The sequence below is a fragment of the Cheilinus undulatus genome, linkage group 9 (assembly GCF_018320785.1).
Source record: "Cheilinus undulatus linkage group 9, ASM1832078v1, whole genome shotgun sequence".
In the NCBI taxonomy this organism is placed as follows: Eukaryota; Metazoa; Chordata; class Actinopteri; order Labriformes; family Labridae; genus Cheilinus; species Cheilinus undulatus.
In genome coordinates, this window is record NC_054873.1 from 4151383 (window position 1) to 4178888 (window position 27506).

The 27506-nt window shown below is 41.9% G+C and overlaps 1 protein-coding gene across 2 annotated transcripts in view; it reads left to right on the top strand.

Annotated features, from left to right (window-relative positions):
* Positions 1-27506, top strand: part of LOC121515488 (metabotropic glutamate receptor 8-like) — a 258625-nt gene that overhangs the window by 71331 nt on the left and 159788 nt on the right. For both annotated transcript variants that reach the window (XM_041796284.1, XM_041796285.1), the window contains exon 3: positions 12420-12636. In XM_041796284.1, the coding sequence (XP_041652218.1) occupies positions 12420-12636 (217 nt within the window). The remainder of the gene's footprint in view (positions 1-12419; positions 12637-27506) is intronic.

Consider the following 27506-nt stretch of genomic DNA (forward strand, 5'->3'; position numbering starts at 1 on the left):
GCTGACGTCATGTCAGCACGCGACACAGCTGCTCGGCTCTGGGCTGCAAAACACGGAAGTCTGCTCCTTGAGAAGCAGAAATAAAGGGAGAAAATCAGACTAATATCTGCTTAAATCGGGCATATTTGGACTCCACAGAGATCCAAACTGATTCCTCGTCTGTGGATTTTGATATCTGGCCACAAATCAAGTTTCCTGACGTTGATGTGGACCTGATTTTAAGAACACAAAGCAGAGTCTGAAGGCTCACATCTGTCTTTTTTATCCACGACGGATGTGAAACTAAATAAATGCTGAAGTTTTGTGAACACGAAGCCTTAGATGAGTTGATTCTCTGTACTCTAACTAGTTATTCTGCTACCTCTTACTTAGGTAACGTCTGAAAACATCTCTCTATGGCTGTTGTTTGTAAAACTTCAGGCTGCAGCCTATTTTAAAATGAGATCAGCGCACCCAGGATTTCTGACTAAATCTAGTTTGAACTTGTACTTTATTATCTCCGCCAAGGAGGTTATGTGATCGGCAGGGTTGTTAGTTTGTTAGTTTGTTATATTGTTAGCAACGTAAGTCAAAAAGTTGTGGATGGATTTTGATGAAATTTTCAGGAAATGTCAGAAATGGCATAAGGAAGAACTGATTATATTTTTTCTGTGTCACATGAGTAACTTCAATCCCAGCAGCATTTTTGGGTGTTTTTCTATTCAAGTTTTGGAGTTTGTAGAGTTTGAAAGACGCATGCCCGGTCGAGGAGACGAGTCGGAGTGTAACAGAGAGAAAGACAGCGAATTGTAGTGAGAATACTCACAATGCTGGGAGGAATAGAGGAATATTCACCCTCTGCCATGCCTTCCAGTGCTTCCACCCTGACAGTCCACCCGTAGCAAAGCCAATGCTTTACCTCATCATGTTTCCACCCCACCGGGGAGGGAATAATTGGTGAATACCATGGTGGGGGGTGCATGGGGATGGATCCAGGAATTTTTCAAAGGATTTTCACCATTGTGAGATGGCGGAGGTCTGCGCTCTCCGAGTGCTTTTCTAGTTTTTAATGTGGTGAATTTTCACAGCTCTAAACTTTAATATTTTGTGGTATGAACTGTTGTAGACTAAATATATTCACATATTAACATATCGTTACGACTCAAAACAGTTAACATCATTAATGTTTATTTTTCAAAGATGAACCTTCAGCTGAAATAAAGCTGTTTAATGCTTATTCTCTACTGATTTCTGTCACTCATCCTTTCTATAACTCTGCGGCTGATAGCAGCCTTTAGCTCATCTCCACATAAGAAATATGAAATCGAACAATTTTATTTTGAATGCATGGAAATAAATGTGAAGTGTTTGAATGGATGAGTCGAGACTAAACATGTCAGACATTGATATCTTTAATGCACAACTATCTCCACTTTGTATAAACATGCTAACAAGCTCTGCTGAGGCAGAAAAGTGAAAGAAAATCAAGGAAATATTCCTGTCAGACTCTCCTGGTACCTTGTCATCTCCTTCTTTCACTTGCACAGAGGGAAATAGGAGCAGTTTGACTGACAATAGGAACCAGTGTAATCCAGCTGTGTCACTGCATGCCTGCATTGTGCATGGAAGAACCATGGTGTTACATGGTGCAAAATCATGTTTGTGGAAACAGAGCAAGCTTCTTTTAATTCATTTAAACCTTACAGAAGCCTGGAAGCATGTACCATGTTTTCATTAGTCTGAGGTTTCAAATGATTTCATTACAGCTGCCTGTTTGTTGAGATTTTTCTCCATGTGACAGCAGAATCTATCAGAGTTATTGCACCTTCGCCCTGAATTTAATTTGTTCAGAGCAGTGACAGCAGGATTTTTACCTGCAGGTGAAGCTGTTTATTGTCCAGGAAAGAGAGCGCTGACAGTAAATAGAGGTTTACTTTGAAGAAGACAATCAGAGCACAGGCTGAACGATGATGGACGTGAGCTGTCACCACGGATGGATTTCCTCTTTCATCGTTCAGTCGGGCAGAAAGCTGGAGGCTGTCTCAGCATGACGAGCATCAGTCACTGTCACAGAAACACCCTGAGACGGCAGAAAACAGACAGACGTGTCCTCTGATGTAAAGACGTGTTAACACAGAAAAACGTCCCCGATGTGAGGCCGGCTCTGATGCTGCTGGTCCAGGCTCAGCGGGGCTAAAGCAAAGGTCTGGTGTTGAGGGTAATGAGCGCTGTCAGGACGCCATCTATCAGCCGCTCGCCCGCCGAGAGTCCATCAGCTGCTGCTGTCGCGTCACAGCGGGCCCACAATCAGGTCCAGATCCCTTTAGATATCTGTCCCACTGAGACCTTCATTTAGTTTTTTTCAGTCTGCAGCCTCCTCAGACATCTCCACACTGCAAAACATCACATTTCTGACTAACTTTTGGTAGCATTAAAAAAGTTGGGTTTTTTTGCATAAAAGCTTCTTGTTAGAACATAAACCTTGTTTAGAGGTGGATTTCGGCTTCATGTGTCAGAAGACACCACTATAGCAGCTGTTAAAAATGGAAAAGATCCCTGCAAGTAGCACTAGGAAATGTTTCAGATCATCAAACAAATAATATTAGACAAATAATTGATGATTTCATTGATCAAGGGTAAAAGCCATCCAAACCTATCTAGACCTATGTGAAAAAGTCATCGCCCCCTTTGTTGTGAATTAACTGAGATTAACCACAATTTTTTGGAAAGCTGAACTCAGATTCATTCACCACACCCAGACTTGATTGCATCCAGAATTGTTGGGTCCAGAAATCCCTTACATAGAACCTTTTTGACAAAGTGAAGTAGGCGAAAAGATCTACAACACGTCATGGCACCATCTAAAGAAATACAAGAACAGAAACAAAGTCACTGACACCTATCGGCCTGGAAAGGGTTACAAAGACGTTTCTAAGGCTTTGGGACTCCTGAGAAACAAGGTGAGAGCCATTATCCACAAATGGAGAAAACTTGGAACAGTGGGGAACCTTCCCTGGAGTGGCCAGCCTACAAGAGTGCATGGATAACTCATCCAGGAGGTCCCCAAAAAACTCCACAGCATCTTAACACAGCTCCTGGTACAGGCTCTTGTAATATCTTGCATTTCTAACTCCCTGATGAGTTTCAACAGCAAATAGCAGTACCAGGAATATTCCAGGGTCTGAGCCAGTGGCAGCTAGCCAACCAGGGCGACCTGAAATCTGACTAGCATCTCCAAAAACCCGGAAATGATTGTCTATTTGCCTTGTCAGCCATTTAATCTGGCGTTTAGCATTTGTTCAGACAGGCCGTGGAGTCCAGCTCGTTCCAGATCAGCTGATCTAATGTAAGCCCTCATCAGCTGTCAACCAGCTATTGGCCAATCACTTTCATGCTACCTAATTTAAACTGCTCTTGCCTGGCCACGCTCTGCTGCTCTTGCAACCCTCCTCCACCCCAGCTCCTCCTTCAATCCTCTCTGACTGAATCAATGCTGTTCATGATGCCTGCTCTGCTCTGGGGGTTTCTGCAGCTTCTCTCCCTGCCCTGTGCTTTCCCTACCGGTATAGAAAAAGCAGGAATGTGTGCTGTTCCTGCCTGATACTTTCCATGCAGGATCACGGAAATGAGGATCCAAGAACAGCCACATCACCAGACATAAATAACAGCAATACGTGCTAATTATAACTGCTAACAAAGATATATTTACAGCTGCAAATCTATGCCATTGAGGCATACTTATTCACTAAGCATACCTTAACCTATTTTATATTGGTTTTAGAAACTTTCATATACCCCACCTTGTGGATATTAAAGTGGCTCCAACATCCTCATATATTTCTGTATGTGACCCTCAGTGGAAAAAGTTTGGACACTTCAGGAAATGGTTGTTTAAAACAACATTAAATAATATATGAATGCTCCTTTAGAAGAATAGCATTTCACTGTGTTTTTCCATGAAATAATGAAATATTGGATTCTAAAAAAGAGTTTCTTCTTGGCATAGGCCAGAAGATCTGTATTCAGTAAAAACTGTTTAAAGGCCCCTCAGCATGTCCGTTGTGTGAAAATGAGGTTCAGGGAGGTGATGCTGGAATAAACCATGCTAAAACCACATAAAGCATGCTCATCCCCAGACAGTGGGTACAGTAAAGGCTACATTAAGCACTGCTGTATGTAGATATAGCAGAGACTCTCCATTAGCATTAATGATGCATTGTGGGCTGAATACACAGCAGCATCAGTTATTGATGCTCAGTCAGCGCAGGCTCCATTAGAATACACTGCTGCTCTCATTAACACACTCTGCTCATGTATTTAAAGGGCCTTTCTGCTGTTTTTCATGTTCAGACCCATTCAAAGTAAACTCTGTTACTGCTGACATTTTTAAAACACGGTACTGTCTCCTTCTTACAGATGTCTAGCAGCACTTGGATTTAAGAAAGTGAACATACACTATACACTCTCCTACATATAAGCTGGGTCGACCCTGCAGTTTACTCCTGGGAAATAAAGCACAGGAAGTACATCCAATAGCTGTTTAACTGCAGTGGGATTTTGTGCCCATTCATTCTGTAGAGCATTAATGAGGCCAGGCACCCATGATGGACCAGAAGGCCTGGCTCACAATCTCTGTCCCAGTTCATCCCAAAGGCACTCGATAGGGTTTAGGTCAGGGCCAGTCAAGTTAATCAATGCTAAACTCCTCAAACCGTACCTTTAAAGTCTGTCTTTGTGCTCTGGGGTACAGGGTTGTTAGTACTGAAAAGGCTCTGAAGATGGAGGCATTGTCCAGAATGTCTTGGTATGCTGAAGCATTAAGATTGGCCTTGACTGGAGATAATGGGCCTGAAAAACAGCCCCATAGACCAGAGCAACCCATATGGTAACTTTACCCAAAAAAATAAATGCATTGTAAGAATATGAAATAAACAAAATTATAGGTATACATGAGGGTGTGTTCAGGCTCTCTCTGTCAACCAGTCCCATTTTGTGACCATATTTTATGTGTTGGATGTTTTCCTACAGCTCCTGCTGTCACAGAGCGATCGCGAGCTTAAACTCATTAAGAACAGCACCGGTCCAGCATTTACCTCCTTAGTCCTCTCCAGTTTCAGCCAAAAGACACAGAACAGCCTTAGACTATGGATTTTTTAACTGTTTAAGGCATAGAATACAACCAAAATGGCTTTAAACCCTTTACCTACTGAGTCTAAAAATGGCGATTTGGACATATTTTGTTATTTTGGCTGTGAAATAGTCAGGAAATGCCCTAGGTCTGAGAGCTTTGGGCCTTTTTCCCAGGAGTACTTGAACTTGACTTTTGAACATTTGGTTAATGATTATTACACATTATATGGAATTGTCAGCAGTTTAAAAGAAGAAAAACACAAAAACAGATTTGTTTTTCATGGCTTTTATAAGAAGAGATTTTGTTATTGCTCATGAAGTTTTGATTTGACATTTGAAATGTGAACCTCTACATGTTTAGAACAATCACCAGTCATTTTTTGAGTCTAAGACTCTGGGTGTGCAAAACACAGTGCAAAAGATAACTATATGCATAGGAGACAACTAGCACAAATAAAGGTGGAAAAATGCATTCTCAACATTCAACATATTGTTACTGCATGACAGACACACACAAATGCCACTATCTAACGCTATTTTTTTGAAAACAAAACACCACTCTCGCCCGCTCTCTTCCTTCACTCTCCTTTTTTCACTCGTCTTCTGCCAAAGCTGCCGGTTTCGTGGTGCTTTTCAACATTACCGTAATATATATATACCACACATCATATATTCCCAGAAAGCACAGATTCTCAGCTCTCTGTCAGCGTTGGAATTTTTTAGATTGAGCAAACTTGCGAGGAGTTACAGTGTTGAGAATCTGTGTAGCAGTCTCATGATACTTCTGGTGTTTTGCTATGAATGCTCACATCATACGGTTGCGAGTACCATAATGAACCGCATATGTGCGCATGCCCACAATTCGCAGCTTTGCAATGCCATTGGAATATTTCTGATCAGACAAACTTTGACACAGTTACAGTAATAATATAATACTACATATTAAACAGCGCCGGGTCAGTAGGTAAAGGGTTAACTGGATTGTTGTCGACATTTTTGTAACCTACCGCTATTCAGTCTGAGGGCCTGTTTTCCTCTACACACTGGAAAGCAGGAAGTGACATCGCACTGCTCTGATACCACAATCCCTCCTCCACCAAATTTCACAGTTGAGAAGAGTGATTCATCACTCCACAAGACACATTTCCTCTGCACCACACTCAGGTGTTGGGCTTTGCATCACTCCATCTGATTCTTGGCGTTGGACTTTGTGATGGGAGGCTTGCATGCAGCTGCTCAGACATAGAAACCCATTCATGAAGCTTACATAGTTTTTGTGCCTTCATTCAGTGGAAGCTCAGACTCTTCAACTGAGGAATTAGCAGAGCATTGAAGACTTTCACACACCAGGCCCCTTGGCAATCATTGACCCTGGTCTTCTGCTTTGTGGCTGAGTTGTTGTTGTTCCTAAACGATTTATCTTTCTAATAATCTCACTTACAGCTGACTGTGGAATATCCAGCAGGGATGAAATGTTATTGCAGTGGTGGCATCCATCACAGTACCACGCTTGAAGTGAATGAGCATTTTATACACCTGTGGCAACATGCCTAATTAAAACACCTGAATTCAATGATTAAGAGGTGTGGCCAATTACTTTTGTCAACTTGTTTGAAACTCCAAACATATCTGTGATGTTAGTTTACCTGGGCTTAGAGACAGACAACAGAGCAGCTGAGAGGACAAAAGCACCGACCGAGGATTTGTGGAGGTGTGTGAGGAGGGATGTGATCTGGCTGGTTAGGAGTAATGTCGGATCTCTCTTATATCAAATGGTCAATGTTAAACACATTTCTTATTATACCAGTCTTTTAGTGTGAGCCCAGCTTCAGCAAAATGGTTCCAACTAAATTTCCCCTTAATTGGCTCTACTCCATAGATTCAAATGTAAGAACCTTCATCACGCCGTTACAGCAGCAATCATCGTCATCATTACAATAATAACTGTGATGTGAGAGAGGAGCTGTACTCACACAGAGCTCTAATGTGCTGTTAAATAAATTGCAGAGAGACTCTCAGAGAGAAATCAAACCCGTGCCCTGCTGCTGCCTTCTGAAGGAGTCTCTGCCTTCACTGGAGGACTGCAATTTTAATTAACGCCTTAATTGGACATCCTGCTGATCAGCTCACCACACACACTCACACACACACGAGCATATCCTCACAATCAACAACAAAAACATCAGTGAGAAGAAACATTCAGGCTCTTTCTAAGATTTTGTCCAAAACACTTTGATGCTGCCTTTTAATGCTTTATGCTTTATTTAAAGGCTTTTATTTGAAATAAAAACACTATAAACCTTTGAATTCATACGTTTGGAGCCAATGTGGGGAAAAGCAAATCCCTATGAACGTTCTCCCAGGAGCTCCAGGAGGAAAATCATGTGATCTCTTACTGTAAATGACTGGAGAAACTATCAATGCAGATATGAGCCAATAAATCAGCCAGATTTGGACTGAATGTTGTGAAATCTCAGGATATAACAAACCCATGATTGGTCTATTTATGGAAAGAGTTTAGCAGAATGCTGGAGTGACATCACAATCGTACAAAAATCCCAACAGTGTGTTCAAAGGGACAGTGTCTGATGTTTGGTTTTGACTGACTGAATGGAAAAAGGATGTAGCCACCATAGGAAGCCTTTTAGAAACTGATTGACATCATGGCTATAATGATCAGGAAATGCTCAGAGTATTCAGACCACCGTCGTTTTTTCAATTTTGTTATGTTGCAACCTGATTCTACAGTCATTTAAATGTTTTTTTTTCTCTCATTAATCTTCACTTGGTACCCCATCATGACAAACTAAAAATACAATTTTAGAATTTGTTGCAAATGTATGAAAACTTATACATACAGTACTGTGCAGAAGTTTTAGGCATGTTTTAGGCTGAAGTAAGGCGTGTAATGGCAAGTATAGCCACCTGAGGGCCCCATCGAGCAGGAAGGAGGATTGACACAACCCAACCTCATGCTCTGGATGTCTTTGTACATTACCAAAGGCATGGGAAAATACCCCTTGATGCAGAACTTCGAATGGTCAATGGTGTCGTCGCCGACGATGTGACGCAGAAGCATAAATCAGGCTTTAGCCTAGTCTGAGGTCCTGAGTGATGCAGAACAGATTTTCCATTTAGCTTTACCTCAAGCCTGACCAGTCTCCCAGTCCCTGCCGCTGAAAAACACCCCAACAGCATGATGCTGCCACCACAATGCTTCACTGTTGGGAAGGTGAAGAACAATGCCTGGTTTCTTCCAGACATAACATTTAGAAGTGAGGCCAAACATGTCAATTTTGGTTTCATCAGACCAGGGGATCTTGTTTCTCAAAGTCCTTCAGGAGCTTTTTTGTGCAAACTCACAGTGAGCTTTCATGTGTTTTGGACTGAGGAGTGTCTTCCGTCTAGCCACTCCTCCATAAAGCCCAAATGGGTGGAGGGTTGTCGTGATGATTGTCCTTCTGGTACTTTGTCCCATCTCCACACAGGATCCCTGGAGCTCACTCAGAGTGACCATCAGGTTCTTGATCACCTCTTTAACTGAGGTCTTTCTTCCCCAGTCGCTCTGTTTGGCTGGGTGGCCAGCTCTTGGAAGAGTCCTGGTTGTGCCAAACTCTGTTGGGAACCTTCCTCTGAGCTCTGCAGGCAGTCCCATAGATCTCGTGGCTTGGTTTTTGCTCTGGTATCATTGTTAGCTGTGAGGCCTCCTAGAGAGAGGTTTGTGCCTTTCCAAATCATGTCCACACAGTTTAATTTACCACAGATTGACTCTAATCAAGGCGTAGAAACATCTCAGAGAAATGGGAAGAACCTGAGCTACATTCACAGTGTTTTTGCTAAGGGTCTGAAAATTTATGTCAATGTGATATCTGTTTTTTTCTTTTTAATGAATTTGCAAGAAGTAGTTCTGTAGCATCAGGCTGCGACATAGCTAAATGGAAAGTTAAGGGGGGCTTGACTACTTTCTGAATGCACTTTACATTTTGCAGTACTATTGTGGAGATCTTGTTGTTGTTTTATTTGCAGTGAAACTTTTAAAACTCTAGATAAAGAAGCTGTCGGATACACAGGACACATTAAAGTGTGTAAAAGGCTTATTTTCCAGAACCTTAGCTGTGTTGTTTGTTAAACTTGTGCTCCTGCTGACTGTCGAACCTGCAGCGCTGCGATAGCATCAGCCCTCAGACAGCTTTGTATTTACAGTACAGGCTTTTAATTTACAGCCTGTCCATCTGAGTGACATTTGTATCGCCGTTGGGCCGCGACCCGTCCGTCTTCCTCCCTCCTCCTCCTCCTCGGTGAATCCTGATGAGGCGTCCGGCAGCGATCAGGCCGACACGCCGGCCTCTGACTGAAGTGAAATCAATCAGGCCTTCAATCCGTCTCTAAAGCACCATTATCCAGCTCCGCCAGGCCTGTCCTCCTGTCTGCTGCACGATCTATGACCTGATCCGCCTCTCTAATTCACACGGCACAGATCGCTAACTCAAGTCTGACAAGAAAGCCAACAACAGGAAGCAGAGCAAGGTCAGGATTTAAAGTTCAGACTGGATTCGCTTTAAATCTCAACAAACACAGCCCAATGTCCCATCTTAAATCTACTTTAGTCAGGTTTTTGTCCCTTCTACCTTCTGCCTGAAACTTTTACACCTTAGAGAAAAGAAAAAAGAAAATCAACAGAGAAATGCGTCACGCCTATCAAGAGCATGGTTGATTTTTCAGATTATTCAGTCTTCATCTTCTGCCCTTGTTCAAAGAGCAGATGAACTTTTGCTCCAGGGGTGTATTTGTTTTAAACTAGGTTGGGTTGGCCACTTAGCTGCTGCATTTAGAATTTAACAGTCACAGCTCAGTTTGTGATGCAGCACCATTTTAGAGCCTCCCAGGAGACGGTTGCAGCTGTGTGAACTGAGCTGTTATGCCTTCAATCAGGCTGGCTGATGATGCTACCTGAGATTCAGTCTGTCAGACTGCAAACAGGTTTTTGGATGCTGCAAGCAGATAAATATGAAATGAAAATATTGTTTTGATGGGCTTTAAATGCCAACAAACTCTGCAGCCACGGCAAAGGAGAGAAACAGGCTGCAGCGATTCATCTGCTCTGCAGAGAGGGTGATCGGCTGCAATCTACCATCTCTCCATGATCTGTATGCATTAAATTAGAACAAATTTTGGTCACAAAAACGGAAAAACCAATAACACATTTTCTAAAAAAGGGCCCCATTTTTTGTTTTTCCAACTCCATTATTCTCTTGAAAAGGAAATCATGTGACTCATTGGAAAGGTGAACATTTCAAATTAAATGCCCTCATGTTTAAGTAATATTTAAGCCTATTTAGAGGACATCAGCTCCATTTTTACAAGACCAGCTGTTTCTGGACTAAAGCTGGGGGGGCCGGACTTTGAAATAGACTGAGATAAAAATCAATATTTTTGTCTAATTACCGTATTCTTTAAAAACATTGATTCCTTTTAAAATTAATGGAACTCTAAGCCTTTAACAGTGAGATCAGTCCCTTTCACCTTTACTGCAGCCAGCCACAAGGGGGCGATTGAGATGTTTCGGCTACATACTTCTGGAGCGCTCTTGATGACTATCACTGAATTTAATATGCTGTGTTGTGATTGGCCAAAAACATATGCACCAAACAGATCTTCTGTGAAAATTCTCAGAGGGGGAAACTGCACTCTCAAAGACTCCTCATGGGGAAAATGAATGTGAAAAACTGCAACTTCAATCAAGAAAGCAATAATAGGTACGTGTTTACCATTCCAAATTACAGAAGTCCGAGTGTGCTTCATGTCTGATAAGCTGCCAGGTTGAAGGTTTTATTTAAGCTTCAACAAAATAAGTTCAATAATAGCATGCCGTACTTTTGTCCTCTAAAATTAATAATCCTTATGGGGCCCGGATGGAAAGCCTTGGGGGGCCTGATGTGGCCCCTGAGCCTCCAGTTGATGATCACTGCTGTATTGCCACCCAGTGAGTTTTACAGAATAATACTAGGCCTATTTACTCTGTACAGTGTATCAGAAATAATGCTTACAGTAAAAGTATTGGTGATTAAATGGACTGCATTAATATTAGGAAGAAAATAAATAAATATAAATACATCAGCATTGAGGTGTCAGATGTTCAATTAATGATTGTATTGTATGGTGGAAAGGTTTATTTACGAGAGTGTGTGCACAATAAATAAATGAATAAATAAATTAAATAATGAGAGAAAAAACAAACAAACAAACCAACAAATAAACAATCGGTCTAATAGGTGAAAGTTGGCTTGGATGGCTTTAATTTTGGCATGAGGGCTTTTATTTTAAAATGTTCACCTTTCCCAGTGGGTCACAGGATTTTTTTTCACAAATATTTAATTAAAACAAGAAAATAAAATAACAGAAGTGAAAAAAAATGGAACACTTTTTAATCTTTTTTAAAATTTGTTTTTCTGTTTTTGTGACCGAAATGAAAAAATGATAAAGCGTGTTTTTTTTTTTCATTTTCTTTCAAAAACCAACAAACAAACCAAAAATGTAATAGTTAGAGTTTCTCCTGATTTTGAGTGTGGTTTCAACCAGGAAATGGATCTGCCAAAAATACACTGACCTTTATGGTAAAGGTAACTTCAATAAACCATGTCAACCTGGTTGTGAATGAAACGCCAGTCTGGGAGGTTTTTTCCTTTTTTTTTTGTCACAAACACATAAAGAGAATTAAAGCCACACAGTCTCCAAACTTTGCAGCAGGTCCTTAGGATTTTTTTGGCTGGTCTAGAAACGGTAGCTCTTGCATGCTCAGTTTTCTGGCAGTAAAGAAGAATTGATTTATGGTTAATAATGCTAACATTTAACATGGCAAAATGAAGCAAAACGACATCAGATCGATGCATAAATATGTGTACTCACCGATACTTATACCTGCAGGTTAAGCAGTATCTGAGGTATTTCTGACAGTGGTATCAGAATCAGAACAACTCAGGTGAAACTAGGTATACGACTGCCATCGACTCTCAGGTGCCTGCCCTGATCATCAGCATGTGGATGGGAAACAGAGGCTGTAAATTCTAGCTAGAGGGAGAGGTGAAAGGTCTTCAAGAACCCCCATCAAGTCCAGATGCCCCCTTGATGAAGACTTGAATAACCATGACCTGGATGAATGAGAACTTACACAGCTTGGCATCATAAAAGAAAAAACAGTGAGGAAGTATCTGAGAACACGTGTAGGATCAGAAAGCTTCCTCTGATCACTCTCACATCTAGAAGTTTCTGCTGTCTCTGAGTTAATGTTTTACCCGGTCATGTCTCCACAGATCCCTCAGATCAGCTACGCCTCGACGGCCCCGGAGCTCAGCGACAACACGCGCTATGACTTCTTCTCCCGCGTGGTTCCTCCAGACTCCTACCAGGCTCAGGCCATGCTCGACATCGTCACGGCGATGGGCTGGAACTACGTATCCACGCTCGCCTCAGAGGGGAACTACGGCGAGAGCGGTGTGGAGGCCTTCGTCCAGATCTCCAGAGAGTCAGGTAGGAAAGCTGGAGCAGACGCCGCCCGATGAAGCCTGAGAGTTAGTTTTGAGAATGGAGAGTTGTTGACTCCTGGAGGACAGAGGCTGTGGGTTCAAAGCTGCAGGTTGTTGCAGCTGCTGATGAGTGAACAGTAGGAGAGGTCGTGTAATTGACTCTCCATGTAATTAAAGCAGAAAGTCGGTGCTGTTTTCTCCTCAGACGGTCACTGTGAGGCAATCAGTCCTCGCTCCCTCTGATTAAAATGTTATCGCTCCCAGACGAGCTGCGACATTAATTAGATTGTACGAGCCGTGTTGAAATTCATCAGCAGTAACAGATATACGTACGGAGGAGAGCAGTGTGTCTGTGAGTGTGGTGGTGAGTTCAGGATCAGTGGCTCTCTCCCACATCTTATTACACCATACATTAAACCATGAGAAAACCAAAGCCTGTTCAGGGTTTTAAAAACATTAGAATCCTGGAAGATCACACTTCTGCATGGTAACAACACAGCATTATTAAAACACATTACAAGCACTCATGACTATAATGCCTTATAACAGTAATCATAACTAAAGATATTGACTTATAATGACAGTTAAAGTGCATTTAATTATAATGTTAAAAGGCATTCTAAATAGTCATAAATGCTTATAAGTATGGTTATACAGCATGATAGAGAAGGAGGCCATAGAAAGCATCACCAATACGTTTTATTGGCACAGTAACGTGAGTTTGACAGGCAGCTGTCGTTCACTGACAGTGGAGCCAGGTGGTGACTTTCATACTGAAGCTATGCATGGTTACTGTGAATCTGAGCTGAATAAAGACGCTACTGTGTTTAAACAATTAGTTATTCTGATTCAAACTACCTTGTCGAGGTAGAGGGAGGTCAGCAAGGTTTATCCTCGTAAAGACATGTCAGTGGTGAGAATAAATCAGACTAATGCAGTCTTTTTTGATATATATCACTGTTTTTTTAGTTTATGTTTCCTCTAGAGAGCAAAAGCTCATCTAAATTAATGTATACACATGCATACCTTAAGTTCTATCTGAAGGAGAGCCAGTCTTATTGTCCTTCTGTTGATACATCCATACTTACTATCCATGATCCAACCCATAATTGTTTCTTATTTTCCTTTTTATGAGCAAAAGACCTACAATCTCACAGAGTGCTTCTGTTGCAGAGTGATTGACACTCTTTGACCCGCCCCCTGACAACCTGTGAACTCGCTCTGAGTTGCGGAGACAGTGGTGACGTCAGCATACGCTGAGCGGTCCGGATCACTTGATAGTGTGGCCAGGCTGTCGGCTAAGACAGGACAAGATTTTGGTCGCGTAGTCTGACATGAACGACCAAAAAACAATCGTGTAGTCTGAGCCAGCCACTCCCCCCCGTGCTTACGGCCGTGCTGCTCTAATACCTACATATTTACCTGTGTGTGTGACACCGTTGTAATCTGTGTGTAGATGGCAGCAGCAGCTGTATAATCATGAGGAATGGCTGCGATCGCCACGTTTAAACACATCAGATTAATAACAAGACGCTGTGCAGAGAGCAGCTGGAGCTCCTCAGTGGGATCAATGAGCTTTCATCTCTGCTGCGGCTGTGCTTTCCACACACATACACACCCACACACACACACCACCGACTGCTGCACGCGTGGAAAAGGCTCATTAGCAAACTGAAAATGTAAAACAAATTTTAAAAAAGATTAAAAAGTGTTCCATTTTTTTCACTTCTGGTATTTTATTTTCTTGTTTTAATTAAATATTTGTGAAAAAAAATCCCTCATGCCATGTATGTGGAGTAAACATCCACTGTGATCGGAGTGTGTATTGATTAGAGCTGAAAGCTGATTAGCTTTAATGAGTGTGTGTTTGGAAAACACTTCTTAATACTGTTGTCTGGATTTAATTATCTTATCTACATTATTTAACCTAACAGATGGCGACTTAATAGTCTTATTTATCACGTAAAATAGTCAGGGCGACTTTTAAAATATTATGTGTTTAAACCCCTAATTTGCTGCTGTGGCTCTTTATTAGTGTATTTTTAGTCAGGGTGACGTCGACACTGAACCTGAAGGTTAAAACTGGCTAGTTTATAATGATTGGTTGACAGAGGAGTATAGGAGGAAGTACAAGAAGGAGTTAAATATATCATGAGTGTAAAGTCTGAGGGATGCTCAGTTTCTCTGAAAGTCTGATCTGATGAATGAGGGAACTATTTTTAGATCATGTAAAGGGAACATATTATACAAAAATCACATTTTCAGGCTTTTCTAACAAAAATATGTGCCCCTGGCCAGCCCTTTCATAAAATGTGTGCTGAAACAAGCCGTTCTCAGATGTTTCCCTCATGATGTCATGTGGGGAGTTAGCCCCGCCCCCAGGTTCGGTTGGCACTCCCTGCTTGGAAGACAGTTCCTGATCAGGAGAGCTACATCCATGAAGCCACATCCATTTCCTTAGAGGGGCGGAGTCAGACAGCTCATTAACCCTGTAAGCGCCAAAGTCGCAAAATTGCGACAAGCAACATTGCTGAATTAAGCAGGCTCAGAAATAATAACGTATAATTATTCCTACCGAGGAATAACACGAAACATGGCGACTATTAGTGATGGGTCATGTGCAAAAGCTGCGGCTCTGAGAGCCGATTTTTTGTAGTGAATCAGAAGAGCCGGCTCGCATAGAGTGAGAGCCAGCTCCCAGTTTTTTTCCTTTCGCTGCTTAGCTCTCACAGTGCTCGGCCCCAGCTCTGGTCAGAACTTTGTTTTGATTGGTCAGCATGGTGGCCATGCGGCCAATCACATGTGAGGATAAAGGATTATACCATTATGGGAAAACAGAGAGGGGGCTGTCACTACCTGATCCGTCCCGGAAACCCAAGTTGTACTGCGCACATGCAAACACGTGTCTACATCCGCTCAGCATTAATTCTAACCCTAACCAGTGAAATTTGAAAGCTAAACCTAACCCCAGGAAGCTAATTAATTAAGATATACACCTACCCCAACGAGCTACCCCTAAATCTAACCAGTTGAAAACCTAACCTTTAAGCTGAGCGGATGTAGACACGTCTTTGCACATGTGCCATTTACCATTATTTTTTGCGAAGTTAAGGTTAAATATAGGGCCACAAAAGATCCTAAATAAAGGGCCGTTAGGGAGTTGAAAGAGCCGGCTCTTCTTTGGGAGCCGAGCCAAGAGAGACGAACTTCCCATCACTAGTGACTAACAGACATGTAAGTACTCGACTTTTGTCGTTTTTGAATAGAAAACAGCTCACTGCTGTTCTTTTTTCTTCTTTTAATGAAGAAATGTCGAAGTTCTGATAAAACTGGCGCTTTAGCAGCATCCACGCTAAGCTCTTCTGCCATAATTGCACCGCCTCTTTCTGCTGCTTGCTTACATCACGACTCTGCTGCGCCTGAAAGTACTGCCCCTCGTCTCTGATTGGTCCTGTCACTTTTTAAGCGGGCCAAAAAGGTTCAGATGGGAGCTTTGCAAGATGGATTCACCAAGGAGAAACACAGAAACGGGCGTATCCATCTGCTTTGCAAGGTCAGCACAACAGGGGATTCTGCTCGGATATTTTTTACTTAAATCTCTCTTATTTTGTCCTGATAACCTTCTAGTGGCATGAGAGTTGAAAGGGGTAATGTCAAAATGTGGTGCTTTGGCCTCCTGGAGATTTTTGGACTTCAACTGCATTATTTCTATGGGATATAAATGCTAAAATTACAAAAACAAAAAAGAAGAGGCAAAAATGAAATTTTTCATTTGCGAACTCGATTCTATCTGACCCAGTAACATATAAACACATGAAATATAAACAGTAAAATATTTACACTTCTGGATTAATTTCACAAGTTCGCTCTTCATTATTGCACTGTGATCATTGAAATCGACCTTGTAGTTACAGAGTTATACTCATTTGAAGATGGGCTGGTAATTTTGAGCAGTATCCTAATAAAAGGCTAGAGCTTGAAGAGGTTTATAAAGCTGAAGGGAAGAATTAATATCTCATTTGCCTCTGCTGCCACTGTCTTTTTAAATGGTTGGCTGTGTACCTGTGTCAGTGTTTTATTGTTGTACTTTATTTCATTGCCCACCGTCTCATTGAGCTTCTATTTGTTGTGTTTTTATGTCGTATTTATGATCGGTCTGGATCTTGTGTGACTGCAGAACAAATGGCTCTTCTCTGGGAAAATAACGTCAGCCTTGACTCTTGAATAGAGAAGTGAAAGAGAAAAGGAGGAGGAGGTGATGTGCAAAAGGAAAAGTGTTTGAAGAGTGGAGGAGAGGATGATGCAAGAGGAGAAAAGGGGCGGGAGAGGAGGAGGAAGAAAGGGAGGATTGGAGTTTTGTAAAGAAAGTTGAGGAGGAGAGGAAGAGAACAGAGGAGGACAGTGGCGGGAGTTGAGATGGATAGAGGAGGAAGAAAAAGGATGTAAAAAGAGTTTGCATGAATGAAAGACAAACTGAGAAGAGAAAGGGAAGGAAAATAGAGGGGATGGAGAAAGAACAGTGAAAATGTTCAGGAAGTCAAGGATGCAGAGAAGGGAAGGACAGAGGAGGGAAAGAGAGGGAAATATGACTGATGAGCGGCTGAAAAGAAGAAAATAGAGGAACATAAAGAGAGGATAAAGGATGAATAGATGGAGAAGTAGCCGTCTGAAAAGAAGAAAATGTTAGGATTTTAAAAGGAGAAAAAAAGGGGCATAAAGAAAGGAAATAGCCTGAATGATGAAAGGGAAAGATGGAGATGGAAAGGATGATTAGACCAAAGTATTTTAATAGAGGAGAAGATGAATGCAACGGCGGGGAGATTGAGAGGAAATTGTGGGAGTGCAGAGGAACGCAGGATGATTGAAGGAAAAGAGAAGTAAGAGAGGATGTGGGAGTCAAAGAAAATTGTTTGAATCAAGGTGAGAAAGAAGGCAAATTGAGGGCAAAAGAAGCAAGGAGAAGATCAGGGATTGAAGGACACATAGAAGGAACATTTAAGGAGGAAGGGAGGATAGGAGGATGGATGGACAAAGAAAGAGGAACAAGGAGACGGAGTGATGAACAGAGAGAGGGGAGAGCATCACAGCAGAGGTCTTCTTTGTCAGTTAGTGATTTTCAAAATTAAAGCCTGTCTGGTCCTTGAATGTGATTATATCTAATGTTGATTGAAGAAGACTTCCTGAGGCTGAAACCCAAAACACGCTGGTACCACCTGAAGTTTTGAACAGCTGTTTATGTCAGCTGCTGAGGTAGCAGCTCTGTTTGAGAGCACAGAAGAAGAAATGACCGCGGCTGCCGGGGAAATACTGCTTCTTATGGTCTGTGTAGGTTCTCATTCATCCAGGTCATGGTTCAAGAACCTCAAGCAAGTCCAGTTGCCCACTCGGGGCTTAAGCGGTGAGGCGAGCCCAGAGTGGGCTTTCTCTGCTGGTATTAAGCGCAGGCCCAGCAGTGGCTGATGGGATTTCGACTGTTGAAGTCGCTGCTGCTAGTGTGGAAATGGGAGAGCAACATTTGACACGCCATGCTGCTGCAGCTCTGGCATGTTTCTGGCTCTCTGGATATGTTTACAACTGAAATATAAAATAAGTGACTGCATAAATATTCATGTCAGTCTTTAGTAGAGTCGGCTGTGGCTGCAGTCACAGCACTGAGACTGTGTGGAGAGGCCTCAGTCAGGCTCAAACATCTGGACGATTTTACTCCATTCTTCTTTTCCAATGACTCAAGATCTGTCAGGTTGCACAGGGATCAGGTGTGAACTGCCCTTTTCAAATCTATCCACAAATCCTCTATTGGATTGAGGTCTAGGCTTTGACACATTCCAGAACATTCTCCTTGTTGTCTTTAATCCATTTCTGTGTAGCTTTCTCTGTATGCTTCAGGTCATCCCGGAGAATAAATATTCTCCCAAGCTGTAGTTCTCTTGCAGACCGAATAAGATTGTCCTCCAGGATTTCCCATGTTTTGCTGAATTTGTTAACCCTTTACAAGGTTTTCTGCTGAGAGGCATCCCCGCAGCATGATGCTGCCACCACCATGCTTCACAGTGGGGATGGTGTGTTTGTGGTGATGTGCGGTGTTTGGCTTCCTCTTTGGCTCCATTTTGGTCTCATCAGACCAAAGAACTTTCTTCCTCTTCACCATGGAGTCTCCCACATGCCTTCTGGTGATTTCTAGTCCAGATTGAATCTGAGTTTTCTTCAACAGTGTCTTCCTCTTTGCCACTCTCCCATAAAGCTCTGACTGGTGAAGAACCCGGCCAACAGTTGTTGTCTGCAGAGTCTCTCCCATCTCAGCTGCTGAAGCTTGGAACTCCTTCGGCGTAGTCAACTTTGTGTGTTGTCATGGCAACGTTTGTAGTCTCAAACAATGGCTCCATCTGCCCTCTTATCTGTGTCCCTGATGAAATCTGAGCTAATCACCTAACCTGTTCACCACAGCCTACAGTCTTCACTAAACCACCCCTTACACTCATCCTACCCCTCACATAGTTTGTCCATGTCTATGTGTTCCTGTAAAGCGTCCTTGGGTTTCTTGAAAGGCGCTATATAAATTCAAGATATTATTATTATTAGTATTATTAATCAGGTGTACATCCAGTCTCTTTAAAGTTGGACTACTTTATCTTTAGTTCTTACATCCTCCTGCTGTCTGATTTAAAATCACTGGTTTAAGCCACATGACCAGCTGATGACATCACAGAAGGCCAGGCGTCCCATCAGCTGCCCCCCTGCGCTGCAGGATAACACCTCAACCTGCTGACAGAGCCCAGCAGAGCTGTGTTAGTGTAAGGGCTCCTCAGTGCTGCATGGAGATCTGCAGCTGTTGTCATGGAGACGGGATACAGGAGGCGGTGGTGATGCTGAGTTCTGTTGCAGCGATCAGCAGGTCTACTCTGGCTGCAGGTTACTCTCTTTACAAACATCTGCTAATGTCTGAACAGCTGGATCCTGGCATCACCTCTACCTCCTCTTCTTCTTTCTTCTCCTGCTACTCTCTCTCTCTTCTTCCATTTTCTCCTTGCCTTACTTTTGGGCTGTCAGCATTTACATGTCAGACACAGGGGGATTAGGAGTGAAAATCTGCACATTAAATATAATAAATCTCATATAACCTACTGTCTGTTTCTTTTAGGTATTTGTAGTGAAGCTACTGATCAAAGCTGTGCTGCCTAGTGGTGTTCGCCACTTCAGAGGTTAACTTTCTTGGCTTTGGTGGGTGGGTTTGGTTTTGTTGGGGAGTTAGTTGATAGCTGCAGACAGCTGAGGTGAGCCATTGCCATCCACTTAGAGGCGTAAGAGGCAATGCTGCGGGTATTTAGTGTTATTATGGAGGTATTAGACATTAAATTTGTAGGCTATTGTTGGAATATGTTTGTGTAATATGTAGTTTTATTCTTTAACGTGCACGTGAGATGCAGTTCCTTTGTAACATAGCAGAAATCAAATGTTTTAGATTTTTATTTGCAGTTTTCCAACATGTTAATGTGGACAATTTCAGAAAATGAGAGAAACTTTACTCCGTCTTCACTGACATGGTTTAGCTTGGTGTTAACCCAAGAGTTTCTGCAATCGTTAAAAAAAAGGTCAAAATATGGGATACAATTTAAAATCATATTTTTTAAAGGCCAAAATATGAAATAAAATAATCAAAATCGCAAATTTAAGTCCCCATTGTCAGATGCAAAATTGAAAATATGACATGAAAATATAAATTATTGTTTTTTACCGCATTCCTGACTTTTTATTTAGTTATTTTATCCTCTACTTTATATTATATTTTAAATCCTCAAAGTTAAGTTAACATTTTTATACTGGATTTTAAATCTTCAGACCTCATACTGATCGGCCAGCTATATTAAAATAATGCTGTTTCTCAATTTTTTTTTAAAAATTTCTTTAATAGTTAAAGTATATTTTTATGTTTTTAGATTTTTTAAGGTTGTTATTGTCATGTGCTTTACTCATTTAATTCTATGTACAGCACATTAAAGTGCTGATCTGAGTCCTTATCGATACCACTATCAATACTTTCTATAGCTTAATAGAAAGACAAAATCTGGTCACATATTTAAAGTAAAATGGTTTTAGCTGAGTAGAGGTTGAGTTAAACAGTTATGATTCAGTCGTCACATCTTCTGTATATCCCTCAAATATAAACATGTACTCACACTGTATTTTTCTAAGTTTCTCATCAAAAACTAAATTTTCCCATTTTATGTGACATTTGAACATATCACAACATATAGAATACAGTCGCCTAATTTACTGAGGTTACCTGAACGCATCATATTTTCTGTCTTCAGCTTGTAAAGTTCAGTTCTAACTAACTTCAATTTTGCCGATTCTACCGTGGATTTCTACACTGGATTACTACTGTTAACAAACAGGACTGCCTCAAAGTTTTGGAGCATTTATCAGCATTTATCTGAGCAGCTGAAGAAGAAAACTGTCCTGAAGCAGCTGAACAGAGTGGTATGACCATGGCTTGATCCCGTCTTGTTGTTAGCATCTTTGCTAACATTAGCAAAGATGTACTTTGTTGAAGGTGGTACTTCGGTGCTTCGGTGTAAAGACAGTTCATCACTGCAGCATGTAACCACAATTTTGGTTTTATCTTAAAGGGATACTTCAATATTTTGGCAAATTCGCCCATTGCCATAATCCCCGTAGCCCTACTAATAGGTTTGTTACCTTTAGTTGTCAGTGCAAGCTATTTTTAGATCGGCGGAGCTGAGATGCGAGCTACTCTGCCAACGCTACAGAGACATATGGTATTTCTGGCTTTCCCTCATCAAACTCATCAAATACACAATCCAACAACTCCAAAACGCTCTCGTGGACAAATTGTGACCTGCACATTCACCACGCTATGAAATTATCATGAAACATTACGAGACGGAGATGTTTTAGAGCCGATGATACTCAAGGTGAAACCAAGTAACTAGCACTGCCTGAGGCGTGCACTGTGTCACTCCGCCCAGTGTTTTACTCAAGAAAGTAGTTCCGGGTGTTTGCTTCATGTGTCGTAATGTTACATAATTATACGTTATTATTTCCTAGTGTGGTGAATGTGCATAAAAAACATGACATGATCTTGCAGGCCAGGTATAACTGTACCCTGGGCGGATTTGGCGCCCTGGCCTTTAGTTTGACACCCCTGTCTTAAAGCTCAGAATGGCCTGAATACATGTCTGTGCATGAGAAAGGGTTAAATTGCACCACTTTGACTGCCTGTGGCAGTAACCGCTGGCCTTTGTGGATTGGGTGCTATTTGCATCTGTGTGTAGCAACTGAATGCTGAATTTTGAATCCTCCTCCTCTTATTTACGTACGTGTAAACGGGACAGGGCGCTGTTTGCTTGGCTGAGCAGTTTTGTGCGTTTTTAGTGCAGTTAGCATTTTTGCACATGCTCTGTGGATCAGGCGTGGTTTATTTACAAAAAGCTGCTCTATTCTTAAGTGGTCTGCTCCTGTGTTTCTGAATATTATCGCTGCTGTGATATTCTGTGGCTCTTAATTACAGCAGTGATTAAATCAGAACCACATCGCTCTCTCTGGTGTCGTATTGCTTAATTGTAACTATATTAAAATATTCTTTCTGCCATGATAGTACCAGCAGCGTCTATCTTCCTGCCCCTCTCTCTGAGTGCTCAACACCACAGTACTCTCCTGATGATTGCGTTGTTTTGTTCCTTCCCGGCTCTTTTCATCCTCCAGATGTAAATCGTCTCTGCTGATCCTTCAGGTTCATAATCAATTAGAGACACCTGGAGCAGAGCAGAGCAGCAGCTGACACATTCTCATAGCTAACACCAGGTTTCCTCTCGCCGTCTTTCTGTAATGAGCCCAGGTGGTCGGACTTGTAGGTGTCTCTCCACCAGGCCGAGCCGTGCCATGCCGTGCCGTGCCGAGCTGTGCTGTGCTGTGCCGGGGCCAGCTGGCTCATGACAGCAGCGTTTCCCAGAGAGCCGAATCACTGACCTCACTGACAGGGAGAAGCTGTCACAGATTAAAGCAGCGTTTACATAATATGACTGAAAATGAACAGAAGCTTTTCTTCCTCCTCTGATCGGAGTTCACAAACATTCAGGAGGAAATCTGTAAATGTGTTTGAATAATCATTTCTGCCGCTCTATAATCCCATTAAGCAGAGATTAAACATCTTCCTCGTCTGTTTGCTTTGAAGTGTTTGAACTCTCTGCATCAGCTGCAGGCTTTTTTCTCCTCCGAGGCCTGAACTCGACCTCCTGCACGCTCAGCTGATTCACCGACTCACTGATACTCAAACGCACATCCCTCTGCTTTTCAGGCTTTCTGCTGGGTTAAATATCACGAACAGGAATCAGAGCCATGTGACATTCTCTGACCCTCATTAGGCTCTAAATCACAGATCATGATAGTGCCCATGTGGTCCTTCATTTTCTCTGTACATTTACAGAACATAAGGTCATCTATCAGGTGTGACCGTCATCAGCACAACTCATCACCGCTGACACGATCAGGATGGAGGTCCAGAGAAAGTTTGTACTTCTACAGTCTCATAACCCGCCAAACATTATCTTCCTGTTTGGTGGTTAGGGAGAAAAACAAGATTTCAGACGAAGACTTCTCTTCCTGCACACTCCAAATTTTTTCATTGTGAGTAAAAGATACAGGATGATTTTAGGACACGCTCAGGTGTCAGATTTTAGATGAAAAAGATTCAGGTCTCAGGGAAAAAGGCATCAGGATTCAGGAGACTAAGGTGTGGGACTACAGGTGAAAAGGTCTCATGTGAAAAGGTGTCAGGTCTCAGTAGACAAGGGTTTAGGTCTTACAAGACAAGGTACCTTTAGGCCTCAGAATAAGGTCTCAAGGAAAAAAAGGAATCTGGTCTCAGGAAATAAAAGGAATCTGGTCTCAGGAAGACAAGGAATCCGGTCTCAGGAAAGTAAGAAATCTGGTCTCAGGAGAACAAGGAATCAGGTCTTAGGAAAAAAGGAATTTGATCTTATGACAATAAGTAATCTGGTCTCAGGAAAACAAGGAATCCGGTCTCAGGAATAAAGTAATTTGATATTAGGATAATAAGGTATCTGGTCTCAGGAGTGCAAGGAATCTGGTCTTAGAAATACAAGGAATCCTTTCTCAGGAAAAAATAAATCTGGTCTTGGGAATACAAGGAATCAGGGCTGTGGAAAAGTAGTGTAAGGTCTCAGGAAACTATGAGGTCTCAAAATCAGGTCTCAGGAAACAAGGAATTATGTCTCGTGAAAACAAAGGCAGTTAGTCTTAGAATCAAGTCTTAGGAACAGGAGTTAGTTCTCAGGGCATAAAATAACAAGATCTCAGGAAATCAATGAATCAGTTCTCAGTAAAAAAAAAAAGGAATCGGGTCTTTGGAAAACAGGTTTAAGGTCTTGGGAGAAAAGGAGGCATCGCATCTCAGAATCAGGTCTCAGGAAAACAAGGAACTAGGTTTCAGAAAATTAGGAGGCAACAGGTCAGAAGTAGGAATCAGGTCTCAGGAAAAAAGACTCTTGTTTTTGCTGAGACATGATTATTGTTTTCCGTGACATTGTTTCCTAAGACCTGATGCCATTGCCAAGACCTGATTCCTTGGATTTCCTGAGACCAGGAGCCTTTTTAAACGAGGCCTTCTTGACTACAGTTTGATACATGGCCGAGGTTTTCTTGAAACCTGATGGTTTTTATCTAAGATCTGACACCTGATTCTCAGACCTACAGAATCAGATATTTGTGTTGGAAAAAAACGAGTTAAACTGGATTAACATACCTGCTAATTCCACATGATGTTGCCTGTGCCCTGTTCTGTCTAAACCGTGCACTATGAAGTAGATTACACCCTTTTTAACAAACCTTTAGGTTCACACATTGACATGATCTGTTTCCAGCACATATCGAAAACTGAGTTTTCCAGAATAAGAGAGAAGAAAATTTGGTCTTTGGAGAATTGTATTAACACAAGCCTTTTTCTGAAATGAGTCCAGTGTTTCAGTTTTCACTCGTCACATCTAAAAGCCGATGATTGGTTTCTCTTATTTCTCTGACAGTTAACCTGCAAAAGAGAAAGCCACTCTAATGCTACATCTAAAAAGTCTGCAAACATCCAGAGTCTCAGTTTGGATTTAAGAGGTTATTAAATGTCTGGTTTCACTTTTTAAAGTCGAGGAACAGAGCGTGGAGAGCAGCAGGAACCCCACTGGAAGAGAAATGGCTTCAGGATACATTCAGGGACCTGCTGTCAGCTGGGAAAACGGCTCCACTGAAGTCTTTTTCTCTCTATAACTGGATCCCGCTGTGAACACTGAGCTCCCAGTTTGTGCTCTGAATCAGGAGGAGAGCATTTGTGAAGGGAAAGAGTCGCTGGAAAGAGACAGACCGAGAAAGAGAAGAGGGTTTGATGTCTTATTTTACTCTCTGAGCTGATAAAATCCATGTCTGTAAACCCTGAGAGACCAGGATTATTATTATTAATTATCATCATCATTATTATCATGTGGCTTTTATTCCTGCAGTGTCTACAGCTCTGCTCTGTCTCTAGAGGACCACAGCTGATCTTTGTGAACCTTTGTGGCCCCGGGGTCAGGACTGTTTTTAAACCTCAGTCTTGTTAACTAATGTGGAGAACAATGACCCTGCTGCAAACAGTTACACAAATACTGAGCACGATTCAGCTCATTTATGTGTTTATTAATCAAATTTAAGGCAAGGACAGCTGCCAAGGTGAAGACCTCAGCAGATTCATCTGAAAATGGACTTTAGTCCACTTTTATGACCTGCAAGTTTTCTTCAAATTCCATCAAAATAGAAAAGATGGAGGAAAATGAGGGAAATATCTCTGTGTTTAAATCTGTTCATTAATTTGCCTGGTTTTATTTGAGGGGTGTTGGAGCCACCACCTCCACCTGGATGGATGGACAGATGGATGGATGGATGGATGGATGGATGGATGGATGGATGGATGGATGGACAGATGAATGGACGGATGGATGGATGGATGGATGGATGGATGGATGGATGGATGGATGGATGGATGGATGGACAGATGAATGGACGGATGGATGGATGGATGGACAGATGGATGGACGGATGGATGGATGGATGAATGGATGGATGGACAGATGGATGGATGGATAAATGGATGGATGGATGGATGGATGGATGGATGGACAGATGGATGGATGGATGGACAGATGGACAGATGGATGGATGGAAGGATGGATGGATGGATGGATGGACAGATGAATGGACGGATGGATGGATGGACGGATGGATGGATGGATGGATGGATGGATGGATGGATGGACAGATGGATGGATGGATGGACAGATGGATGGATGGATGGATGGATGGATGGATGGATGGATGGACAGATGAATGGATGGACAGATGGATGGATGGATGGATGGATGGATGGATGGACAGATGGATGGATGGATGGATGGACAGATGGATGGATGGATGGATGGATGGATGGACAGATGGATGGATGGATGGATGGATGGATGGACAGATGGATGGACGGATGGATGGATGGATGAATGGATGGATGGACAGATGGATGGATGGAGGGATAAATGCATGGATGGATGGATGGATGGATGGATGGATGGATGGACAGATGGATGGATGGAAGGATGGATGGACAGATGGATGAATGGATGGATGGACGGATGGATGGATGGATGGATGGATGGACAGATGGATGGATGGATGGATGGATGGACGGACGGATGGATGGATGGAGGGATAAATGGATGGATAGACGGACGGACGGACGGACGGATGGATGGATGGCATTAAAAAACTCTAGTTATTATTTAACCATAACAAAATACAACCAAAATAGCCTAAAAACCCAACTTCAGCTTTTCTTTAAAAATGGACATTTTTCTAAACTGTATTTTACCATCTTGTCTGTAGGATTCCTGCACAAACCATCCAGACATTCAGAGAGCACAGTGATGTATTCATGAACTTTTTTAGTTTGATTTGTATGGAAAAGGTCCACTCTTATTAAATACCAAAACTACTTTAAAAACTCAGCTTTAGCATTTTTCTATGACCGATGTTCAGGATCTTAAATTTGGATTTTCAAAGCATGTCATGATTCAACTCCTATTTTATTTTACTTTTCCTTTTGTTTGGCCCAAGGTGCTAAAAGAGGTCACTGAGCGGGACAGTCAAATAAAGAGAAAAGAAGAGCTGTGTCCATGACTCTGTAGACTTTATAAATCAGCCGCAGCTCCAGAGTGAGTTTTCTGCTTTTTCATTCCAGTTTCTGATGACTTTTTCTCTTCCACTCACCATCTTTAGACTCCATTGAATCCCACTTTATTAAGATCTTACCGTATGTGCCCTGTTCACATTTCTCTGTATAAAGGGAAATTAAAATATAAAAGCAAACCAGCATGATCAGAAAAGTTCATCGGATAAATGTTTGTATGTCTCATAAGTAGAACAAAAGAACTCAATAGATATATGAATTTTGAGTAGATTTAAATTCAACTCACTAGGAGGCCGCCATATTTTGATCCGTACTGGTAGTGTGACAGTGAATGGTACAGTGAATGGCTTAATCACTGGCATCATTTGAGTATGGTTAATAGATTATCTAGTTAGTAGTATGGTTAGGAGATTAATCGGTGCAGACATGCGTATGAGGTGAGGCATGTTACCGCCGAGAGAGCCTTTTGCAGCATTTGAGTTCTAGTGAGTAGATGCATTACTTGCAGTATTTAACCCTTTTTGACCTACCATAGAACAAGTCTGTCACAGAATATCTTTACATTTTGACATGCTGTAGTGCCATTTTTTGAGTATATGAAGTGGCTATACATCAGTACAGCCCTTAGAGCCCAAATT